The 25,654-nt window shown below is 40.3% G+C and overlaps 1 protein-coding gene across 2 annotated transcripts in view; it reads left to right on the top strand.

Annotated features, from left to right (window-relative positions):
• Positions 1-25,654, top strand: part of MTMR9 (myotubularin related protein 9) — a 112,532-nt gene that overhangs the window by 45,759 nt on the left and 41,119 nt on the right. The window contains exons 1-2 of one of the 2 annotated variants that reach the window (XM_061132862.1): positions 1,175-1,745; positions 25,330-25,438. In XM_061132862.1, the coding sequence (XP_060988845.1) occupies positions 1,564-1,745; positions 25,330-25,438 (291 nt within the window). In that variant the 5' untranslated portion in view covers positions 1,175-1,563. Of the gene's footprint in view, positions 1-1,174; positions 1,746-25,329; positions 25,439-25,654 lie in introns of those variants that run through there. The other variant, XM_061132863.1, reaches the window with a different exon arrangement.

Here is a 25,654-nt window from a genome sequence, read left to right as displayed (position 1 = left end):
AGTGACAGACTTTATTTTGGGAAGCTCAAAAATCACTGCAGATGGTGACTGCAGCCATGAAATTAAAATACAATTGCTTCTTGGAAGGAAGGAAAGTTATGACCAACCTAGAGAGCATATTGAAAAGCAGAGACATTACTTTGTCAACAAAGGTCCGTGTAGTCAAGGCCATGGTTTTTCTAGTAGTCATGTATAGATGTGAGAGTTGGACTATAAGAAAGCTGAGCACCGAAGAATTGATGCTTTTGAACTGTGGTGTTGGAGAAGACTCTTGAGAGTCCCTTGACTGCAAGGAGATCCAACCAAAGGAGATCCAAGTAAAGATCAGTCCTGAGTGTTCATTGGAAGGACTGATGTTGAAGCTGAAACTCCAACACTTTGGCCAACTGATGCCAAGACTGACTCATCTGAAAAGACCCTGATGCTGGGAAAGATTGAAGGCGGGAGGAGAAGGGGACAACAGAGGATGAGATGGTTAGATGGTATCACTGACTCAATGGACATAAGTTTGAGTAAACTCCGGTAGCTGGTGATGGACAGGGAGGCCTGGCATACTGCAGTCCATGGGGTCGCAAAGAGTCGGACACGACTGAGTGACTGAAGTGAATTGAACTGAGGATTAATTACTCCCTTTTCTGAGCATGTGTATATTTCCATCTATGTTTTCTCATAGGCGTTTGTATGCCTTTCCTCTTTCTTGTTCAAGGTCACAGCGCGCTTGCGCTCGCCCTCTGTGACTGGGCGTGTCCAGCCGGCTCCTCCCTTACATCTGGTCCCTTCTTTGTGGTCACAGTCTCCGCCTCAACCCCAAATGTTACCTCTTCACGGCGAAAGGATGAAAATCGCCAAAATTTACTGCAACCCCACTCGCTGAATAGGGATTACTGCTCAAGTGGAGGCAGGCAGGTCAGGGACCTGCTCTCATCGTTCCTTTTTCTCCTGTATTTTCTCATACGGAATATTTGTAGGAGTAGCGGGCGCAGCAGTGGGCCTGAAGGCAGAGTTTTTTGTGGTAGGAACACAAATCTTTGACTCCTGCTGTGCTTCCGGAGACATTCTCTTCGCACCTAGGCGGGGACTGATTTCTGGGTCGGACTGTCCTGTCTTTCCTGTTTTCAGTCCATCGCTTCCGCCCGGAGTTGCTTTAAGTTCCCGCTGTGAGTAGCTACTTCCGCCAGGAGTCCTTAGCGTCTTGGACTTGGAAAGTGGCCCTGGGGCGGCCTCCTCCTTCTCTCAGCCTGGCTACCCGAAGCCAGATCTCAAGGTGGAGGCGGCAGCTGCTGGGCCTGTCACAGAGCGTTCTTTTTGCCCAAGTCCTGGGCCTGAGGTTACTTAGAGGTGCGGGAGAGGTGCCCAGCCTGGCCCAGCCCGGGCCTTCCTCGGGCCAGTGACAGTAGCCAGAGGCCTCGCCGCGCCCACCCCAACCTGGGGCGGGGCGCGGCCTCGCAGCCCGGGTCCCGCCCCTGCTGCCTGCTGGGCGCGGGATCAGCGCAGCCCAGGACCGGTGGGACCGTTTTGCACCTCTGGGACTCTGCAGTCCCCTGGCTCCGGCCGCTGGAGAACATGGAGTTTGCCGAGCTGATCAAGACCCCTCGTGTGGATAATGTGGTGCTGCACCGACCTTTCTATCCGGCCGTCGAGGGGACCTTGTGTCTGACTGGCCACCACCTGATCCTCTCCTCCCGGCAGGACAACACAGAGGAGCTTTGGCTTCTCCATTCAAACATCGACGCCATCGACAAGCGGTGAGTGCTGGTCCCATCCATCCCCTGTTGTGCGCGCAACTCGGATGCTTGTCTGCGGAAACCCGTCCTAGCGTTTTCCTTGTGTCCCCTCGCCCAACCAGTCAGCAGAACGACCCTCACTGTGGCCTAGACTGAGCATTTGCGTTTTAGAAAGCTGAAACCATCCAGTTGAGATACCGGGTTTCCATTCAGTCTGGGTTACCGTGTGGTTGTTACTGATTATCATTTTTGGTACATAACACTGTTTGGATGGATTTCTAACGTTTTCATTTTAAAGTTCTTTTCCTTGCACCATCATATTCCTTGAATGTTAATTTTCCATCATAGTTCATAAAGTTGTGAGTGAAAGTGATTACAAAGTCTTGCAACTTAGTGTCTAAATTCCACAAACCCTTCTCCCCTCCTCTCCGAAATGTTCAGTTTATCATATTTCTCCTTGTTTCTTACCTTCTGGATCATCAATTTAAGACTTCCCATTTTGGAAGATTAGTATGTGTTTTATTTTCTTTACTTTCCTGTGCTTTTGCAAAGAATAGAATAGGCTCTGAAACAAAGGTATTAATTGATTGACTTTTTTTTTTTTTGCACCCCAGGCTTTCTTTCCAGGGTAGTGTCTCAAGAGACTAAAAGTTATAGTTCATCTGTAGTCAAAATTACCATTTCCCCAATGGTTTTGTGTACTTTAGCCAGAAGGTAAGTTGGTCATCCAGCTTACACTAAAGTGTAAATAAATGACAATAGTTTTTTTGGTTACCTCTCAGGAGAATTTGGAGGTGAAGAAGATTCCCAAAGTGGTTATGCCTTAAAAGAAAATTATTTCTAATAGGAAAAGTTAAACAGTATGAGTGAAGTGATGATAGATTTATTTTCAAGCAGCAGACTCCTGTTTGACTCCTGAGATCAGCCTCTCCTATGTAAAAGTTTTCAGTGTTCCCTTTTTGCCTTGGTGGTGGTGGTGGTTTAGTCACTCAATCAAGTCCGACTCTTTAAACCCCATGGACTGTAGCCCACCAGGCTCCTCTGTCCATGAGATTTTTCAGGCAAGAATACTGGAGTGGATTGCTATTTCCTTCTCCTGGGATCTTCAAGACCCGGGGATGGAGCCCTCATCTCCTGCATTGTAGGCAGATTCTTTATAGCTGAGCCACCAGGGAAGACCCCTTAGTCTGTCGTGTGTGGCAATCCTTGTTCTGACCCAAATCTACTTTTCCCTGTTCAGTTCTTGCCATTCTCTTTCCTGAACCGTTTTTCCCAGTCAGTCCTCACTTTTCATGGTGGTTCATCCGTGTCCTGCATTCTCTTACGTCTGTATTTTACTGACGCTCTTCCTTCTGCCAGGAATGCTTGCTCCTCCCAAATTTGTCAAACATTCATTGAATGCCTTATGTTTCCGACATTTTGTGAAACATTAAAGACAGCACGATGAATAAAATATAGCTCTTGCCTTGCAGGAGGTTTATAGGCTATCATCCAGCCATTACTCATCTTATCAATATTCAGTTTAACCATTTCAGTCGGCCACCCCTTTCACACAACTAGAAGTAATTCCCCTCCCCTTGAAATCCTATAGCTCTTTATATGTCTTTCATAAATATTTGTTAAAATTTGTGTTTTGATAGTTACGTATGTGTTAGCTCCTTGAAGCCAGGGCAAGAATTTGGTTAATTTTTATCTCCTTCAAAGCTCCTATCTGTGACTTGGGCAGATAGGCACTTAGGAAATAAAAGACTTAACCACTGAGTGGAGAGTGGTGACACAGAATACAAATTAGCGTTTCTCCATGCCATCAACTCTTTTCTTTCTTTTTTATCTCTTTCTGTGGTTTGTTTTCTGTTTGTCATTTCATATTTACCTAGAACTTAGCACATGGTGGGCCTGGTTGGGCTTAAATGAATGTATAAGATAGGACCTTTTAATCTGTTAGTAGAAAAATGACAGATTGTACACGCTTTTACCTGGGAAGCAGCATGATGTAATGGAACCAGCTGGAGCTAGGTGGTGAGATCTGAGTTTGTTAAGTTGTTGCTTTCAGAAAAGAGTTACTTCCTTGTGTCTTCTGTATGGTGAGTACTGCCTGGGCTGTGGACATGCAGTGGTGGCTGAGACAGATGAGGAGCTTGTATACTGGGGAGGAGATGGACATTCAAATAAAGCAACAAATAAATACGTAACAGTATCAGGTAATAAGTGCCAGGGAGGAAAAAAAGGGAGATGTGAGGATGGAGAATGCCTGGAGGCAGTGTGTTTAGAAGGAATGTTCGAGAGGACAAGTGACTTTTGAATTAATGAAGGGAGGAAGCCTGCCCTGAATATCAGAGGAAGGAGCACTGCAGCCAAGCTCCAGCCGAAGGGAATGCGAATGCAGAGACTTGAGACAGGAGCCTGCCTGGCGAGTGGGAGGAAGAACAAAGGCCAGTGTGGCAGGAGGGCCGTGAGCACGGGAGACCACAGAAACTGTGGTTGAAGCAGTCAGCAGTGGCCAGGTCATGGAGGGCCTGAGATGCCACTGTGATGGTTTTCATGGGAGGTCTTGGAGAGCTGAAAGCATGAAAGTGTAGCAGTTGATAGACTTCTTGAAGATGATTCTGGTCAATGGCAGAAAATGGGTGGTAGAAGGGCAAGAGTGTAAGCAGAAGACCCAGGTGGACTGTTGGGTAGTTCAGGGAAAAGATGACAGTGACTTAGGAGTGGACGCAGAAGTAGTGTGATCAACAGTGGTCAGGTTTGAGGGGCACTTTAATGAATGTATTAATTTTTGGCTGTACTGGGTCTTCATTGTTGCCCCTGGGCTACTCTTGGTTGCGGTGCCCTGGCTTCCCCATGGCGTCTCCTGTTGCGGAGCATGGGCTCTGGGGCACATGGGCTTCAGTAGTTACAGTGCTTAGGCTTCGTTGCTCTGGGGCGCTTGGAATCTTCCCAGACCAGGTATGGAAACCGTGTCCCCTGCAGTGGAAGGCCGCTTCTTAACCACTGAACCAGCAGGGAAGTCTTGGGAGTATTTCGAAGGTTTAGCTGCTGTGAATTTGTGAATGGGCTGTGAGAGGAAGAGCAGGAGTGAAACCGACCCCTTCATCCTGCCTCTCGTTAGTTAGGTGTCCTTGGGCGAACTGCTGAACCTCCCCGAACCTCAGTGCTTCCACGTGAGGAAGACAGGCCCTCTCATATCCAGTATTAGCTTACATTTGAATCTTTGACATGCTTGAATACGTCCGTGTACAGTGCACACAGAATTTTATTTAATCCCTTCCGCAGACGAGGTTGTACACAAGTTTTACAATTATACTTATTTTTTATTTTTATGGTAGAAAGTTGAGTTACTCCTGCTTGGTTGATGACTCATCGTTTTCATGATTGGTTCATTACAGTCTTTTTTGTTTTTTTTTAGTGTTCTTCAGCCCTAATTTTCTCTCTTTCCACTTTGTCCTCAAGCACTACAGGCAACTATGTCAAGTGTTGCAACTTGTCCTCAGATATATGTACTTCACTGTCAACTATAGAGCACTGTTGTGTGTAGGTGTGCACACATGTGCATGTGTGAGTTTAATTTACCGAAGCAGGATTATGTCGTAGAGCTTGTTCTGTTTCTCAGCATTCTAATTCAGCGCTCTTTTTCCAGGCTCTCTTCATATTGCTGTGTGTACATCTGTCTCACTGCTTCTGACTGCAGCGTTAAGTTCCAAAGTGCCTGTGCTGCGCTGGGCTTAGTCGCTCAGTTGTGTCTGACTGTTTGTGACCCCGTGGACGTAGCCCGCCATCCAGAGTGCCTACACTGCTTTACTTATCTCACCCTCTGGATGATCCCCAGCTCCCTACAATCTAACAGCTCTGGTAAACATCCTCACTCAGGTCCCTTTAGCGTCTTCAGCCAAGTTTCTCTGAGACTGTGCCTAGGGTGGGCTCAGCCAGAATGCAGATATGCAGTCACCTCACAGAGAATGCCAGATAGCTCTCCAAAATGCCTGTTCCACTTTGCCCTGTCAGCATGATTGTTTTTTTCTTTCTTTTTTTTTTTTTTTTTCCATTTATTTTTATTAGTTGGAGGCTAATTACTTTACAATATTATAGTGGTTTTTGCCATGCATTGACATGAATCAGCCATGGATTTACATGTATTTCCCATCCCGATTCCCCCTCCCACCTCCCTTTCCACCCGATTCCTCTGGGTCTTCCCAGTGCACCAGCCCCAAGCACTTGTCTTATGCATCCAACCTGGGCTGGTGATCTGTTTCACCCTTGATAGTATACATGTTTCGATGCTGTTCTCTCGAAACATCCCACCCTAGCCTTCTCTCACAGAGTCTCAAAGTCTGTTCTGTACATCTGTGTCTCTTTTTCTGTTTTGCATATAGGGTTATTGTTACCATCTTTTTAAATTCCATATATATGTGTTAGTATGCTGTAATGATCTTTATCTTTCTGGCTTACTTCACTCTGTATAATGGGCTCCAGTTTCATCCATCTCATTAGAACTGATTCAAATGAATTCTTTTTAATGGCTGAGTAATATTCCATAGTGTATATGTACCACAGCTTCCTTTTCCGTTCGTCTGCTGATGGGCATCTAGGTTGCTTCCATGTCCTGGCTATTATAAATAGTGCAGTGATGAACATTGGGGTGCACGTGTCTCTTTCAGATCTGGTTTCCTCGGTGTATATGCCCAGGAGTGGGATTGCTGGGTCATATGGCAGTTCTATTTCCAGTTTTTTAAGAAATCTCCACACTGTTCTCCATAGCGGCTGTACTAGTTGCATTCCCACCAACAGTGTAAGAGGGTCCCCTTTTCTCCACACCCTCTCCAGCATTTATTGCTTGTAGATTTTTGGATAGCAGCCATCCTGACTGGCGTGTAATGGTACCTCATTGTGGTTTTGATTTGCATTTCTCTGATAATGAGTGATGTAGAGCATCTTTTCATGTGTTTGTTAGCCATCTGTATGTCTTCTTTGGAGAAATGTCTGTTTAGTTCTTTGGCCCATTTTTTGATTGGGTCATTTATTTTTCTGGAATTGAGCTGCAGGAGTTGTTTGTATATTTTTGATATTAATCCTTTGTCTGTTGCTTCGTTTGCTATTATTTTCTCCCAATCTGAGGGCTGTCTTTTCACCTTGCTTATAGTTTCCTTTGTTGTGTAAAAGCTTTTAAGTTTAATTAGGTCCCATTTGTTTATTTTTGCTTTTATTTCCAATATTCTCAGCATGATTCTTATTTCTCCCATGTTCCTGCCAACATTTGGTATTGTTGTCCTTCAAGTTTTTGCCAATGTGATGACTGGGAAATGGTGTCTCTTTTGTTTTAATTTGTGCTTCTGTCATTACCAGTGAGTTTAAGTATTTCTTAGTAGAGTGTGAATGCAGAGACTTGAGGCAGGAGCATGGCTGGCATGTAGGAGGAGGAAGAAAGGCCGGTGTGGCAGGAGGGCAGTGAGTACAGGGTACAGGCTGGGGGGATTGGGAGACTGCAGAGACTGTGGTCGGCGGGCTCAGCAGTGGCCAAATTGTGCAGGACCGGATATGCCCACTGTGATGGTTTTCATGGGGAGCCTTGGAGAGCTGAAAGCATGAAAATGTAGCAGTTGATAGACTTCTAGAAGGTGATTCTGGTTCCTGGTAGAAAACAGATTGTAGAAGGGCAATGATTTGTTAGCAAATCATTAAATTTTTTTCACCTTTCTGTGGATTGCCTGTGAATTTCCATGGCCCTCTTTTAAAAACTGGGTTTTTCTTTTCTTTTTTTTTTTCCCGGCCAGTTCCTTATAGATTCTGTAGATATTAATTTTTCACTTAGACATTACACATATCTTCTCCATGTATCTCACCCATTTGTTGACTCTTGGGTGGTGCCCTTTGTTAAAGAGAAGTCTTTGATTTTAATGCAGAATTTATCAATACTTTGTGGTTTGTGCTTTTTAAGTGTTACTTAAGTCCTTCTTTATTTCAGGATTACTAGGATATTCTCCTAGATTTTCTTCCATATTATCTTTATAGTTTTACCCTTCATTTTTAGATCTTTAATCCATTTGGATTCTACATTCAAGTGTGATAAGAATCTAACCTTGTTTTTGTCCTCCATACAGCAAGTCAGTTTTCCTAAAACCATCATCTAACAACCCATCCTTGACTGATTTTTCATACATCAAGTGGTTCTATGCATATATGTGTACGTAATATATAAAGCTTTGGCTGCGCCCCATAAGTTTTATAATATTGTGTTTTTGCTTTCACATTTCTGTCTGTACTTTATAATTTCCCTTGTGATTTGTTCTTTGCTCTGTTGGTTATTTAAAAATGTATTAATTTTCACAATTTGAGAGTTTTTAATTGGAGTATAATTGCTTTACAGTATTGTGTTAATTACTGCTGAACAACAACATAAATCCGCTATAAGCATCTGTATGTCCCCGACCTCTTGAGTCCCTCCCGCCCTCATCCTGGCAGAGCACCACGCTGAGCAGCTTTCTGCAAGCTGTCGTTTCACCCTGGTGGTGATCGTGTCAGCTGTACTCTTGGTTTGTCCCACCCTCTTTTCCCCTGCTGTGTCCAAAAAGTCAGTCTCTACGTCAGCATCTCTATTCCTGCCCTGCAAATAGGTACCATTTTTCTAGATTCTATATATATGCATTAGTATGCAATATTTGTTTTTCTCTTTTCTGACTTAACTTCACTCAGTATGACAGACTCTAGTTTCATCCACATCACTACAAATGACCCAATTTCATTCCTTTTTATGACTGAATAATATTGTTGCATATATGTACACATTTTCTTTGTTCATTGATCTGTTGGTGTCCAGGCTATTGCAGATAATGCTGCAGTGAACATTGGAGTATGTGTGTTTTTTTTGAATTATGATTTTCTCAGGGTATATGCCCAGTAGTGGGATTGCTGGGTCATATGGTAGTCTTATTCCTAGTTTCTTAAAGAACCTCCATACTGTTTTCCATAGTGGTTGTATCAGTTTACACTCCCATCAACAGGGCATCCACATCCTCTCCATTTATGGTTAGTAGATTTTTTGATAATGGCCAGTCTCACTGGTGTGTGTCATTATAGTTTTGATTTGCTTTTCTCTAATAATGAGTGATGTTGAGTATCATTTCATCTGTTTGTTGGCCATTTGTATGTCTTCTTTGAAGAGACATCTATTTAAATTTTTTGCCCATGTTTTTATTGGGTTGTTTTTTTGAAACTGAACTTTATAAGCTGCTTGTATATTTTGGGAATTAAGCCTTTGTCAGTTGCTTTGTTTGCAGTTATTTTCTCCCATTCTGAGAATTGTCTTGTTTATGGTTTCCTTTGCTGTGCAAAAACTTTTAAGTTTAATTATATCCTATTTTTTTTTTTTTTTTTTCGTTACTCTAGAAGGTGTGGGTCAAGGGAATCTTGCTGTGATTTATGTCAAAGAGTGTTCTGCCTTTTTTTTTCCTCTAAGAGTTTTATAGTGTCTGGCCTTACATTTAGTTCTTTAATCCATTTTGATTTTATTTTTGAGTAGGGTTTTACAAAGTGTTCTCATTTCATTCTTTTACATGTAGCTGTCCAGTTTTCCCAATAGCATTTATTGAAGAGAAGGTCTTTCCTCCATTGTATATTTTTGCCTCCTTTGTCAAAGATAAGGTGCCCATAGGTGCATGGGTTTATCTCTGGACTCCCTATTTATCTACATTGATATTTCTGTTTTTGTGCTATTACTATACTCTGTTGATTACTATGGCTTTGTAGTATAGTCTGAAGTCAGGAAGCTTGATTACTCCAGCTCTGTTTTTCTCTCTCAAGATTGCTTTGGCTCTTGAGGGTTTCCATACAAATTGTAAAATTTTCTGTTCTAGATCTGTGAAAAACGCCATTGGTAATTTGATAGCGATTGAATTGAATGTGTAGATTGCTTTGGGTCATTTTCACAGTTTTCTTCTAATCCAAGAACATGTGCTGTGTGTCCATCTGTTTGTATCATCTTTGATTTTTTTCGTGATTGTCTTAAACTTTTTTGTGTACAGGCTTTTGTCTCCTTTGGTAGGTTTATTCCTAGGTATTTTATTCTTTTTGTTGCAATGATAAATGGGATTGTTTCCTTCATTTCTCTTTGTGAGTGTATAAGGATGCAAGGGATTTCTGTGTATTAATTTTGTATTCTGTGACTGTATTAAATTCATTGATTAGCTCTATAGTTTTCTGGTGGTATCTCTAGGATTTTCTTTGTATAGTTATGTTATTTGCAAACAGTGACAGTTTTACTTCTTCTTTTTCAGTTTGTATTATTTTTATTTCTTTCTCTTTGATTGCCATGGCTAGGACTTCCAAGACTATGTTATAAGAGTGGCAAGAATCCACACTCTTGTGTCTTTCCTCATCTTAGGGGAAATGCTTTCAGTTTTTCACCATTGACCAGGTTGTTTGCTGTGGATTTGTTGTATATGGCCTTTATTATGTTGAGGGAGACCCCCTCTGTGCCCACTTTCTAGAGAGTTTTAATCATAACTAGGTATTTAATTTTGTCCTTCCCTGCATCTATCAAAATATTATCATATGGTTTTTATCTTTCAATTTGTTAATATAGTATGTCACTTGGATTAATTCATGTATATTGAAGAATCCTTGTAACCATGAGATATACCCCACTTGATCATGGTGTATGATCCTTTTTAATGTGATGTTGGATTCTGTTTGCTAGTGTTTTGTTGAGGATTTTTGCATCTTATGTTCATCAGTGATATTGGCCTGTAATTTTCTTTTTTGTGTGTGTGATATCTTTGGTTTCTGTATCAGGGGAATGTTGGCCTGCTGGAATGAGTTTGGAAGTTTTCTTTTGTCTGCAATTTCTGGGAAGAGTTTGAGAAGGATAGGTGTTAGCTCATCTTTAAATGTTTGATATTAAGAGAATTCTCCTGGGAAGCAATCTGGCCTTGTGCTTTTGTTTGTTGGAAAATTTTTGATCATAGGTTTTTTTTTTTTTTTAATCATTAATTTGTCTCAGTTGGGTCTTAGTTGCAGCATGTGAGATCTAGTTCTTGATAAGGGATCGAACCCCTGGCTACCTGCATTGGGACTTCGAGTCTTAACCCATGGACCACCAGGAAAGTCCTGATCATAGTTTTGGTTTCAGTCCTTATGATTGATCTGTTTGTATTTTCTCTTTCTGGTTCAGTCTTAGAAGGTTGTACTTTTCTAAGAATTTATACATTTCTTCCAAGTTGTCCATATTGGCATATAGTTGCTCAAAGTAGTCTCTTATGAGTCTTTTTTATTTTCCAGTGTCAGTTGTAATCTCCTTTTTCATATTTCTAAGTTTACTGATTTGAGTCTTATTCCTTTTTTTCTTAAGGAATCTAGCTGATGGTTTATCTATTTTATCTTCTCAAAAAAAACAGCTTTCAGTTTTATTGATCTTTGATGTTGTTTTCTTCGTTTCTTTTCAATTTATTTTTGCCATGATCTTTATGATTTCTTTCCTTCTGCTACCTTTTTTTTTTGAGGGGGTTCTTCCTTTTCTGATTGCTTTGGGTGTAAGGCCAGGATATTTATTTGATGCTTTTATCGAGGTAGGGTTGTACTCTGTAAAATCCCCTCTTGGAACTGCTTTGTCTGCAGCCCACAGGTTTTGGGTTGTTGTGTTTCTCTTGTCATTTGTTTCTCGGCACTTTTTTATTTCCTCTCTGATTTCATCAGTGATCTCTCGGTTGTTTACAAGGATATTGTTTAGCCTCCGTATATTTGTATTTTTTTTCACAGTTTTTTTTTTTTTTTTCCTCCCTGTAATTGATACCTAATCTCTTAGCATTGTGGTTGGGAAAGATGCTTGATATGATTTCAGTTTTCTTAAATTTACTGAGATTTGGGTTTTGTTACTGATTTCTGACTTCATCCCCTATGGTCAGAGAAGACAGTTTGTATAATGTCTGTCTTTTTTTTGACCATGCTCTGTGGCATGCAGGATCTTAGTTCCCCCAACAGGGATTGAACTCGTGCCCCCTGCAATGGAAGGGCAAAGTCTTAACCACTGGACTGCCAGGAAAGCCCCCATATCTGTCTTTTTAAATATCTTGAGACTTGATTTGTGGCCTAATATACAGTCTATCCCAGAAAATTTTCTGTGTGTGTGTTTATCCTGTTGGGTAGCATGTGTATATCTGCTAGGTCTAGTTAGTTTAAAGTTAGTTTATTGTATTAAGTCCTCTGTTTCCTTGTATATATCTGTTTGTTCTGTCCATTATTGTGAGTGAGGTATTAAGGTATCTGTTATTGTAGAACTACTTCTCCATTTACTTTTGTTAGATTTTGCTTTATATATTTGATTTTCATTAGATGTGTAAATGTTTATAATTGTTATACTTTCCTGTTGTGTTGAACCTTTTATTAGTAGATAATGTCCCTTGTCTCTTATAACCATTTTTTATTTATAAGCTATTTTTTCTAATATTAGTAAAGTCTTTCCTTGCTGTCTTCTGGTTGTTGTTTGCTTGGAATATCTTTTCCTACCATCCCTTCAATTTCAACTTGTCTATATCTTTGGATCACAAATGTGTCTCTTATGAGAGTATATAGTTGGGATCATATGTTTTTATCCATTCTGTCAATGTCTGTCCTTTAATTGAAGAGTTTAATCCTCTTGCATTTAGGTTAATTATTTGTCATTGAGCTATTTGTTCTGTATATGCCTTAAAGCTTTTTGGTCCCTCATCTCCTGCGTTAATGTCTTTTATTGTGTATAGTTGATTTTATGGCAATGAAATGTTTAAATTTTTTTCATTTATTTTTGTGTTTATTCTATGGCTGTTTTCTTTAAGGTTACCATGGGGATTAAATTTAACATCCTACAGTTAAAATACTCTAATTTGAATTTATACCAACTTCATTTCAAAAAATACAGAAAGTCTACTCCTTTATAGCTCTGTCCCCATCCCTTTCCATACATGTCATAAAATTATATCTTCATGCTTTGAGCCTGAGGGCATAATCTATTTCTTTAAAATGTTATTAGTCTCTTAAATCATGTATAAAATAAAACATGCAGTTACAGCCCATAGTTACAGTAATACTGCCTTTATAATTGCCCATGTATTTACCTTTTTGAAATCTTATTTCTTCATATAGCTTCAAGCTACTGTCTAGTGCCCTGTTAGTTCACTTTGCCAGACTCCCATGAGCGTAACTTGTAGAGCAAGTCTAGTGGTCAGAGACTCCCTCAGCTTTTGTTTATCTGGGAATGCCTTAATTTCTCCCTCACTTTTGAGGGACAGTTTTGCAGGCTATCAGATATGTAGTTGACAGTTTCTCCTTTAACACTTTGAATATATTAGCCATCTGTCTTTTGGGTCCCACATTCTTGAGTTCTTGTTGTGGGACTCTGAGTTTATCTTACTTGAACTGCATTGAGCTTCTTGTTTAGAGTCACGTCTTTCATCAGATTTGAGAAATTTTCAGCCATTGTGTTTGCAGACGTTCTCTCTGCCCTCTTCTCTGTCTTTTCTTTCTGTAACTCCCATTCTGTGTGTGGTGGTCGGCCTTTTGGTATCTCATAGGTCCCTTAGGTTCTGTTCATTTTTCTTTAATCTTTTTTCTTTCTGTTCTTCACTCTTGACAATTTCCATTGTCTTATCTTTTAATCTTCAAGTTTGCTAATTTTTTTCTTCTGCCTCTTGGGAATCTGCTTTTGAATCCCTCTTGTGAACTTTTCATTTCAGTTCTTAAAACTTTTGAGCTCCAGAATTTTTTGGTTTCTTTTTAGGTTTTCTATTTCTTTATTAATGTTTCCATTTTGTTCACACATATTATATTCTTGACTTTACCCACATTTTCCTTTAGCTTTTTGAGCATCTTTAAGAGTGTTATTTTAGTGTTTGTCTAATACATCATCTTCCATCAAGCTTTCAGAGACAGTTTCTGTTGATTTATTTTCACCTTTTGAACGGGCCATGCTCTCCTGTTTATTTTTCTGCTTTGTGATTTTTTTTTTTCTCTGCTCAACACTGGACACTTGAACCTAATAAGGTGGTAACTCTGGAGATCAGATTTTCCCTCTTCCTTGGAGTTTGATGTTTCTTGTTTCGGGTGGTTTCTTTTGTTTACTGTTTTTGTTTTTTTGACTGTTACGGGATGTCTCGATGCCAAGGATCAGCCTGAGTATAAAGTTAAGGTTTTCTCGGGTCTTTGCTGAGCCTGGGTTTGTTCAGTCAGTTGCTTCTTAATTTTCCCTAAATGAACAGTTGTTTTCGAATGTGCTGATCTTTAGTGTCTGGTTCCTGAAAGAGGAGAAGTGAATAATGAAGAGAACCGAGGAGAGAGCCGACTGTCTAAATCCACTGGAAGTCATCATTTGGAGGTGGGGGCAGCCTACGACAATGGCAGGAATTGCAACGGTGGCTGCCTGCCTCTTTGTACCTCTGTGATCAGAATTAGCAATCAGCGATCATAGCACAGATTTCTGGTGTTTGAAGAACAGGGTCCTCTCTTCCCATCTTGGCTCCTCTAAAGTGTTGCTCTAGGAACATGTACACAGCTGCCTGCCACTTGGCTAGGGGTGGGGAATGGGTAGCTGCTCTTTTATTAAGAGCTGAATCTATACCAAACTAACTGCAATTTATTGTCCAAGTCTTTCCCTAGAAGTTTAATAGACATGAGCGTTCCAAAGTAGTTACATCAGAGAGATTCTGGCAGTGCAGTTGTTACCCAGGTGGGAAGAGAGATTCTTATTTCTTCTGATCCCACTGTCTTCCAGAGTCCTTGGCTGTTACTGAGTTGTGAGGTGTTTAAGTAGATTGTGATCCAAGTCCTTTATCAAGTATAAGATTCACAAATGTTCTCTCAGTCTGTGGTTTGACTTTTTATTCTCTTTAACCGTGTCTTTCAGAGAGCAAACATTTAAAGACATACGATTTATAGTTCTTTTATAGACTGGGCTCATGCTATCTTACCTAAGAAATCTTTGCCTAACCAGAGGTCGCAAAGATTTCTCCCAGGTTTTCTTCTAGAAGCTTTATAGTTTTAGGGTTTTGGATATATGATCCATTTTTAGTTGGTTTTCTGTATGGTTCCTATAAAGATACAAAATCTTTTTTTCCGTATAGCTGTCTCATTGTTGTGGCACCATTTCTTGAAAAGCCTGCCCTTTCTTCAGTGAATTGTTTTGCGTTCATTTGTCCATATATAAGTGAATATATTTCTAGACTTTCTTCTCTATTGTGTGGATCTGTTTGATGCCATCGCTGCCACAATGTTGAAGTATCTTTAAATTATACTGGATATATATTAGATATCCAGTTTTGTTCTTACTCATACTTGTTTTGGTTATTTGAAGTAATTTGCATTTCCCTGTGAATTTTTAAAAATTTAGTTCTTTCTTTATTTTTGGGTACACAGTGCAGCTGGTAGGATCTTAGTTCCCCGACCGGGGATTGAACCTGCACTTGCTGCAGTGAAAGCACAACATCCTAACCACTGGACCACCAGAGAATTCCTCCCTGTGAATTTACTTTTTGTTTTGTATTAATTTTTTTGCCTATTGGAATGTAATTGCTTTACAATGTTGTGTTAGTTTCAGCTCTACAGCGTGAATCAGCCATATGTATACCGATACCCCTCGCCGTTGGACGCTCCCTCCCACCCTCCCACCCTCCCACCCCTCTGGGGTCTTCAGAGAGCAGCACTGAGCTGCCCCCGAGCTGCGGAGCAGCTCCCTGCCGGCTCGCGTTACACCCGAGCGCGTGCGTGTGTCAGCTCGACGCTCTCACTCTGCCCCTCCCGGCTGCCTCCACACGTCCCTTCTCTGTCTGCGCCTGTCCCTGCCCTGCGAACAGTGCAGCAATGCCATCTTCCTAGATTCCCTGTATATGCATTAATATACAGTGTTTGTTTTTCTGTTTCTGACTCAGTTCACTCTGTACGACAGGTCTAGGTTCATCCACCTTAACAGAACTGACTCAATTTCATTCCATCTTCTGGCTGAGTAATATTCCCTTGTTTATTTGTACCACATCACCTTTATACATTTGTCTCTTGATGGCCATCTTGGTTGCTTCCATGTCCCGGCTGTTGTAAACAGTGCTGCATCTGCATGAACACTGGGATCCTTACATTTTTGGGGGTTGTGTTTTTCTCAGGGTATATGCCTAAGAGTGGGATTCTTGGGTCGTATGGTAGATCTGTATTTAGCTTCTTAAGGAGCCTCCATACTGTTCTCTATGGTGGCTATGCCAGTTTACATGCCCACCAACGCTGTAAGGGGCTCCTTTTCTCCACACCTTCTCCAGCATTATTGTTTGTAGATTTTTTTGAAGATGGCCATTTTGGCTGATGTGAGGTGTAATACCTTATTGTAGTTTTGATTTCTGTTTTTCTAATAATTAGTGATGTTGAGCATCTTTTCTTGTGTTTGTTAGCTATCAGTATGTCTTCTTTGGAGAGATGTCTGTTTAGGTCTTTTGCCCATTTTGATTGGATTATTTTATATATACATATATATGTGTGTGTATATATATATATATATGTATATATATATATGCTCCATTAGCTGTTTGTATATAAGGATATTAATCCTTTGTCAGTACTTTGTTTGCAAAAAGTTTCTCGCATTTTGAGGGTTGTCTTTTCTTCTTGTTTATGGTTTCTTTTGTTGTGCCAAAGCTTTTAAGTTTAATTAGGTCTCAATTATTTATTTTTTGTTTTTATTTTCATTATTCTAGAAGGTGGATCAAAAAAGATCTTGCTCTGATTTATGTCAAACAGTGATTTTTTTCCTGTTTTCAGCTAAGAGTTTTGTAGTATCTGATCTTACATTCAGGTCTTTAATCCATTTTAAGTTTATTTTTGTGTGTGGTGTTAGGGAGTGTTCTGATTTCATTCCCGCTGTCCAGATTTCCCAGCACCACTTATTGAAGAGGCTGTTTTTTCTCCGTTGTATATTCTTGCCTCCTTTGTTGTAGATCAGGTGATCACAGGTGCTTGGGTTTATCTCTGGGCTTTCTGTCTTGTTCCATTGGTCTATATTTCTGTTTTTGTGCCAGGACCATACTGTTGATTCCTGTAGCTTTGTAACGTAGTTTGAAATTGCAGAGCCTGATTCCTCCACCTCTGTTTTTTTTTTTTTTTTTTCTCAACTTTGCTTTGACTATTTGGGGTCTTTTGTGTTTCCTTACAAATTGTAAATTTTTTTGTTCTAATTCTCTGAAGACTGCCAGTAATTTTGATAGAAAATGCATTGAATCTGTAGATGGCTTTGGGTAGTATCAGTTCAGTTCAGGCGCTCAGTTGAGTCTGACCCTGCGACCCCATGGACTGCAGCACACCAGACTTCCCTGCCCATCACCAACTCCCAGAGCTTGCTCAAACTCACGTCCACTGAGTCGGTGTTGCCATCCAACCATCTCATCCTCTGTCGTCCCCTTCTCCTCTTTCCCTCAATCTCTTCCAGCATCAGGGTCTTTCATAATGAGTCAGTTCATCGCACCAGGTGGCCAAAGGATTGGAGCTTCAGCATCAGTCAGTCCTTCCAATGAATACTCAGGACTGATTTCCTTCAGGATTGACTGGTTTGATCTCCTTGCAGTCCAAGGGACTCTCAAGAGTCTTCAGCATCACAGTTCAAAAGCATCAATTCTTCGGCATTAGTCATGGTATATTTTTCACCTGTTCGTGTCCTCTTTCATTTCTTTCATCAGTATTTTATGGTTTTCTGAGTACAGGTCTTTTCTTTCCTTAGGTAAATTTATTTGTGGGTATTTTATTCCTTTGTTGTGATGGTAAATGGGATTGTTTCCTTAATCTCACTTTCCGTGCATTCATCATTTAGTTTTGACTGCACTGGGTCTTTGTTGCTGCGTGTGGGCACTCTCTAATTGCAGTGCATGGGCTTCTCATTGTGGTGGCCTCTCTTGGAGCTTAAGCTCTAGGCTCATGAGGTTCAGTTGTTGCACTGCATGGACTCAAGTGTTGCGGCTTGCGGTCTCTAGAGAGTGCTGGCTTGGTAGTTGTGGTACACAGGCCTAGTTGCTCCATGATACATGGGATCTTCCTGGACCAGGGATTGAACCTGTGGCACCTGCATTGCAGGTGGATTCTTAACCACTGGACCACCAGGGAAGCCCTGTGCATTAATTTTGTATCTTGAAACTATCAAACTCATTGATGAGGTCCAGTAGTTTTCTGGTGGAATCTTCAGGATTTTCTGTGTATAATAACAGGTCATTTGCAAACAGTGACAGCTTTACTTCTTTTTTTCCAATTTGTATTTCGTTTATTTCTTTTTCTTCCCTGATTGCCGGAGCCAGGACTTCCAAAACTGTGTTGAATAAGAGTGGTGAGAGTGGACATCCTTGTCTTGTTCCTGATCTTAGGGAAAATGCTTTCATTTCTGTTTTTCACCATTGAGAAAGATGTTTGCTGTGGGTTTGTCATATATGGTCTTTATTATGTTGAGGTAGGTTCCCTCTGTGGCCATTTTCTGGAGTTTTTATCATACTGTGAAGTTGCTCAGTCGTGTCCAATTCTTTGTGACCCCATGGACCGTAGCCTACCAGGCTCCTCTGTCCATGGGATTTTCCAGGCAAGAATACTGGAGTGGGTTGCCATTTCCTTCTCCAGGAGATCTTCCCAACCCAAGGATTGAAAATGGGTCTCCCACATTGTTAGCAGATGCTTTTCCATCTGAGCCAGGTGTTAAATTTTGTCAAAAAGCTTTTTTTGGGTCTATTGAAATGACCGTATGACTTTTATTCTTTCGTTTGTTAACGTGGTATGTCAAATTGATCGATCTGTGTATTCTGAAGAATGTGTGCATTCTTGGGATAAACTTCACTTGAGCATGGTATATGATCCTTTTAATGTGTGGTTGGATAGTTTGTTGCTGCTCTGTCCTTAAGTCATGTTCATCTCTTTGGGACCCCACGCACCACAGCATGCCAGACCCCCCGTCCTTCAGTATCTCCCAGAGTTTGCTCAGATTCATGTCAATTGAGTCGATGATGCTATCTGACCATCTCACCCTTTATCACCCCCTTCTTCTTGTGCCTTCAGTCTTTCCCAGCATCAGGGTCTTTTCCAGTGAGTCAGCTCTTCACATCAGGTGGCCAAAGGTGCTTCAGCTTCAGCATCAGGCCTTCCAATGAATATTCAGGACTGATTTCCTTTAGGATGGACTGGATTGATCTTGCTCACCAAGGACTCTCAAGGGTCTTCTCCAGCACCACAGTTTGAAAGCATCAGTTCTTCAGTACTCAGCTTTCTTTATGGTCTAGCTGTCACATCTGTATGTGACTGCTAGAAAAACCATAGCTTTGAGTATACGTTCCTTTGTCAGCAAAGTGATGTCTCTGCTTTTTAATATGTTGACTAGGTTTGTCATAGCTCTCCTTCCAAGCAGCAAGCATCCTTTGGCTTCGTGGCTGCAGTCACTGTTCACTGAAGTAGTTATGCGCACTGGCCTAGCTGCCCCATGGCATGTGGGGTCTTCCTGAACCAGGGTTGAACCCATAGTCCCTGCACTGGCAGGCAGGTTCTTAACCACGGGGTTACTAGGGAAGTCCCAGCCAGTTGTGATTTTGGTCCAGATTGTGGTGAATCTGTTGATAAAGGAATTTGGTGAGAGCTAGCATCTGACACCTTAATACTGAGTATTCTGACAGTGAACAAACCTGTTGCTCCATTTATCCTATTTAGGTCTCAAATATTTTCAGCAGTGTGTGATATTTTTCACTCTAGATCTTTTACATCGTTTGTTAGAATTTCTCCTATGTATTTCATATTTTGATGCTATTTCAAGTGGTATTTTTAAAATTTCTACTTCCTATTACTTATTTGTATTAATCAAGTTTTTAACTTTCTGTATTTTATCATACGTTGTCATCTTAGGGCTTGCCACTCTCAAGGTTAGCTAATTTCTTTTGTTATTGTTGTTTTGTTGTTGTTTAGTCGTGTCCCACTTTTGCAACCTATGAACTGTATGTAGCCCACCAGGCTCCTCTGCCCATGGAATTCTCCAGGCAAGAATGCTGGAGTGAGTTGCCATTTCCTTCTCCAAGGGATCTTCCTGACCCAGAGGTTGATCTTCAGTCTCATTCTTGGCAGGTCGATTCTTTACTACTGAGCCACTTGGGAAGCCAACTTATTTCCAGAGAGAGCAAATAATTTGCTTACTAGCCTGCCATTGACGTGCAAGCTATTGATTTTTGTATATTTTTGTATCCTTCAGCTTTACTAAATTCATTTACTCAAATAGCTTTTTTTAAAAATAACTTTCTTCAGATTTTCTAAGTAGGCAGTTGTTATCTACGACTAAAAACAGTGTTATTTCTTCCATTTCAACCTCGATGCCACTTGTTTTCTTGCCCTGTAGCACTGGGTGTAACTGGTAGTACAATGTTTTTATTTTTAAAAATCTTAAAAAACCAGTCTTTGGCTGTCCTGCCTTGGCTGCTGCTCACGGGCTTTTCTCCAGTGGCAGCCGAGGGGCCTGCCCGCGGGCTCCGCGCTGCGGCGGCCTCCCTCTCTGCAGAACACGGGGCTCCGGAGCGCTCGGGCCTCGGTCGCTGCAGCGCTTGGGCTCGGCACTCGTGGCTCGCAGGCTGTGCGGCGGGTTCACTAGCTGTGGGGCCCGGGCTTAGCTGTTCGCAGCATGCGCGATCTTCCCAGACCAGGGGTCGAACACGTGTCCCCTGCATTGCAAGGAAGATTCTTAACCACTGGACCACCATGGAAGCCCCTGGTTCCACAGTGTTGAATAGAAGTGGTGAGTGAAATCTTAGTAGTATTGCTGGTGTTGGTGAGAAAGCATTCAGCCTTTTACCATTAAGTATACTCTTAGTGGTAGAGTTGCTTTTGGTAAATGCTTTATTTTAGGTTGAAGAAGTTCACTTCTGTTCTTCGTTGGCTGAGAGTTGGGTTGTTTTGTTCCATTTTAAATTCTTGAATGGCTGTTGGATTTTGTCATGCATTTTCTATATCTGTTGGGATGAGCATATGGTTTTTCTTTTTCAGTTTAATACAGTAACTTACTTTGTTAAAACTACCATGCATTTCTGGAATAAACCTCAGTTACTCATGATTATTCTTTTATGTATTGTTGGATTTAACTTGCTAATGTTTTTAGAAATTTTATATCTAGTTTATGAGGGCTGCTGGTTTGTAGTTGTCTTGTCGTGTCTTTGGTTTTTGTGTTAGGAAAATGCCAGACTTTAGGTGTGAGTTGAGAAGTAAATGTTTCTTCTTCAATTTTCTGGAAGAATTTTTCTTGACTTGATAGTATTTTTTCCTTAAATATTTTTTGGAATTCATCAGTGAAGCCACCCAGGACTGGAGTTTTCTTTGTGGGAAACATTTTAATGAAAATTTCAGTTTATTTATCAGATAAAGAATTAACCAAGTTATTTGTTCTTGAATGATCTTTAGTTGTGTCTTCTTTGAAGTTTGTCCATATCATTTACGTTGTTGAATTTATTGGCATAAAATTGTCCCTGATATTCCCTCAATATTTTTAGTGTCTGTGGAGTCTGTGTGATTGTAACCTCTCATTTCTGGCATTGTTAGGTTGTGACTTTCTTTTTTCCTAGTGTCTGCCTAGAAGATCATCACTCTTAAGTGATCTTTTGAAGCAGTCGCTTTTGCTTTGTTTTTCCCTACAATCTTCTCTTGTCTCTCTTTTTTTTTTATTATTAATTTTTTCCTCTCTTATCTTTGTTACTTAATATTTTCTGCTTTGGATTCAACTTGCTGGTATATTTCTAGTATAGTGGAATCTGAGGTCACTAATTTGAGACCAAAATTTTCTTCATTAATTTCCTTCTTTCCTAATAAAGATGGTCTTCTCAGACTATCAGCCCCTCCCAATTCTTCTCTGCCTTCACTATAACTTGGAAAATCTCAAAACAGTACATTGGGACAATCATCAGACTCATCTTGTTTCTCATCTCCCAGAGATCTTTGTTCGATGTCTTAAAAATTGTTGTTTGATGTTCGGTGTCTTGAAAATGGTTCTTCCTTATATTTTGCCTCCTTATTTTAGTTGTTTCAGGTAGTAGGGTAAATATGGTCCCTGAAATTCAAACTTTGCCAGAAGTGGAAGTGACAAGAATATGAATTTTCAAAATATACTTTATAAGAGGCATTCCACTGTGTTGATCAGTTGTGGATCTCCGATGGAATTTTCTTTGCTAGGATTTGACCCATGTTGATAATTTTCGCTTATCCAAATTCACAGTGCAGTGATGTTGGGCATGGGGGTATTTACAGAATTCAGGACAAGTAGCTGTAGGAGTCTTCTTCCTAAACGAGGCACAGTATAAATAAAATTACCAGTTCTGGATCAGTATACGAAGTCATAGTTCAGGGAATATTCACAAGTATTAATGTGAAAGAATTGGGGCAATTGGTGGCAAAGCAAAAGGAAAGTCAGAACTATCAACAAGTGTAGACAAAAGAAAACAACAGGAAAAGGAAGACAAAAATCCGAACTAAGGTAAAACAAATTTATTCAAAACTTACTGGTAACAAAATTTATGATTAGATATGGCCTTTACTCTGAAGTTTTCCTTGACTTAGAATAGATATTGCAAGTTAATAGGTTTTAAAGGCTGGAAAAAAAGATACTTATTTTTCAAATCAACTGTTGCAAATTTGGAAGGAAGTAAAATCTGAAATGAACAGTTTTTCCTATGCTTCAGAAATATCTCTATACAAACACTTAATACATCAACTACAGATTTATTTTTCTTATTCTTTGAAGTAAGACTCCTAATAATCTCCACTAAATGAGTTGGCCTAGTGTGAATAACTTTATATATTAAAAAATTTTAATATATGTATTTTAAGTAATTCATGGCTCAAATTTTAATGATGGAGGCATGAGATTCTTCCTTCATTAAACTAATAAGGGAGAAGGAAGTTGAATATAGGCACATAGCAGAGGTGTTGCACGTTTGGTAGTCTGGAGACTACCTCAATAAATCACATGAATTTTTTGGTTTCCCAATGCATATAAAAGCTGTGATACACTATAGTGTAGTCTGTTAGCTGTGCAATAGCATTATATCTGAAAAATTTTTTTTTAATTTAAAAATACTTTATTGCTAAACAAAATGCCAGTTATCATCTGAGCCTTCAGCGAGTTGTAACCTTTTTGCCAGTGGAGGGTCTTGCCTCAATGCTGATGAACCCTGACTGATCAGAGTGGTGGGTGCTCAAGGTTGAGGTGGCTCTAACAATTTCTTAAAATAAGACAGAAGTGAGGTTTTCCACACTGATTGACTGTTTGCTTTCATGAACAATCTCTGAAGCATGCAGTGTGCTGTTTGATTGCGTTTTTCCCCACAGTAGAACTTTTCTCAAAGTTAGAATCAGTCTTCTCAAACCTTCTTGGTGCTTTATCAGCTAAGCTTACGTAATATTCAGATTTCCTTGTTGTCATTTCAACAGTCTTTACCAGGGGTAGACTCCATTTCAAGAAAACACTTGGTTCAACTCCTTGAACATGTGGTTCAACTTCACATGCTACTTCTAATTCTATTTCTCTTGCTATTTCCACCACATCTGCAGTGACTTCCTCCACTGAAGTCTTGAACCCCTCAACATCATCCATCAGGGTTAGAATCAGCTTCTTCCAAACTCCTGTTAATGTTAATATTTTGACTTCTTCCGTGAAGCATGAATATTCTTAATGGCATCTAGAGTGGTGAATCCTTTCCGGAGGTTTGCAGTTTACTTTGCCCGGTTCCATTAGAAGAATCACTATGTATGGCAGCTATAGTCTAATGAAATTTATTTCTTAAGTAATAAGATTTGAAAATCAAGTCGGATCCACAGTCTCCAGAATGGGCATTGTGTTAACCGGCATGAAAACAACATGTATGTCATTGTATGTCTCCATCAGATAGTAGGTGACCAGGTGCCTTGTCAGTGAGTAGCAGTGTTTTGAAAAGAATCTTTCTTTCTGAACAGTGGATCTCAACAGTGAGCTTAACATTTTCAGTAAACCTTGTTGTAAAAAGATGTGCCGTCATCCAGACTTTTGTCGTTCCATTTATAGAGCACAGGCAGAGTAGATGTAACATAATTTTTCAGGGCCCTAGGACTTTGGAAATGGTAAATGAGCATTGGCATCAGCTTTAATTCACCACTCACATTATCCCCTCAGAGGAGAGTATATCTGCCCTTAAAATCTTTGAAGCCAGGCATTGACTTCTTTCTTGCTGTGAAAGTCCTGGATGCCATCTTCTTCCAACATAAGGCTGTTTTTTACAAAGTTTCATGTATTTTTGGCTGTGCTGGGTCTTCCTTGCTGGGCTGCGGCGATCAGGGGCGTCTCTTCACTGTGGTGCATGGCTCCTCGTTGCGCTGGCCTCTCTTGCTGTGGAGCACGGGCTCTCGGCGCACGAGCGTCAGAAGTTCGGCTCCCCGGCTCTAGAGCACGGGCTCAGTAGTTGTGGTGCATCGGCTTAGTTGCTTCACAGCGTGTGGGATCTTCCTGGACCAGGTATCGAACCCGTGTCTCCTGCATTGGCAGGTGGATTCTTTACCACCGAGCCACTAGGAAAGCCCTAGGCTATTTTGTCTGCATTGAAAATCTGTTGTTTAATGCAGCCACCTTCATGAATTACCTTAACTGTGTCTGGAAAACTTGCTGCTGCTTCTGCGTCAGCACTTGCTGCTTTCCTTTTATGTGGTGGAGACAGCTTCTGTCCTTAAATCTCATGGACAAACCTCTGCTTGCCTCAGACTTTTCTTTCATAGGTTTCTTTCCTGTCTCCATCTTTAGAGAATTAGAGTTAGGGCCTTGCTCTGGGTTAGGCTTTGACTTAAGGGAATGTTATGGCTGATTGATCTTAAACTTTCTATCAGCACTTAGGCTTTTTTTGTTTTCTTATCATTCTTATTTTCACTGGAGTAACAGTTTTAATTTCCTTCAAGGACTTTGCTTTGCATTCACAACTTGCTAACTATTTGGCATAAGAGCCCTAACTTTTGGCCTATTTCAACTGACATGGCTTCCTTACTAACCCTAATCTTTTTTAGCTTTTGATGTAAAAGTGAGATGTGTGACTCTTCCTTGCATTTGAGCTCTTAGAGGGCATTATAGAGTTATTAATTGGCTTAATTTCAATATTGTTGTGTCTAAGGAAATAGGGAGGCTTGAGGAGAGGGAGGAAGATGGGAAGCAGCCAGTTGGTGTAGCAGTCAGAAGACGCTTACTTATCAGTTAAGTTTGCTGTCATATATGGGCATGGTTACTGGTGCCCCAAAACAGTTACAGTAGTAATATCGAAGCCCACTGATCACAAAGCACCATGACAAGTATAACAAAATAGCAACAACAATAATAAGGCTTGGAATATTGTAACAATTACCAAAATATGATGCAGAGAGATGAAGTGAGCAAATGCTGTTAGAAAAATGGTGCCCATAGACTTGCTGGACAGAGTTGCAACAAACATTCAATCTTTAAGAAACACACTATCTGGGAAGCTCAATAAAGTGAGTACAATAAAACAAGGTCTGCCTGTATAGCTGGTGATTACAACTAACCACCTCTTTTTGAAGAAATAATCATATACTTTTGAGTTGGGAGTATATATGTCCCTAAGCATAATTTATGATTTTTTTATAGATTTGTGGGACCACTGGGTACCATCATCATAAAATGTAAGGATTTTCGAATTATTCAGTTGGATATTCCTGGAATGGAAGAATGTTTGAATATAGCCAGTTCCATTGAGGTAAGTGTTTTGGAAACAAAATGTGATAAAAGAAGGAACTTTATTTTCTGATTCACTGTAACTCTTATGTTTTTTTTTTAGATAAATATCATTTGAGTCATATTCTGTGACTCAAATCTGGAAGACTGAATGCAAAGCTTTACCCTGAATCATTGTTACAGGAATGTAAAAAGATTTTATTGACTTATAGCAGTTATTAATGTTACTTATTCTTCT

The sequence above is a fragment of the Dama dama genome, chromosome 29 (genome assembly GCF_033118175.1).
Source record: "Dama dama isolate Ldn47 chromosome 29, ASM3311817v1, whole genome shotgun sequence".
In the NCBI taxonomy this organism is placed as follows: domain Eukaryota; kingdom Metazoa; phylum Chordata; class Mammalia; order Artiodactyla; family Cervidae; genus Dama; species Dama dama.
The sequence above is the reverse complement of the archived record's forward strand: the minus strand, read 5'-3'. Positions and strand labels throughout refer to the sequence as shown.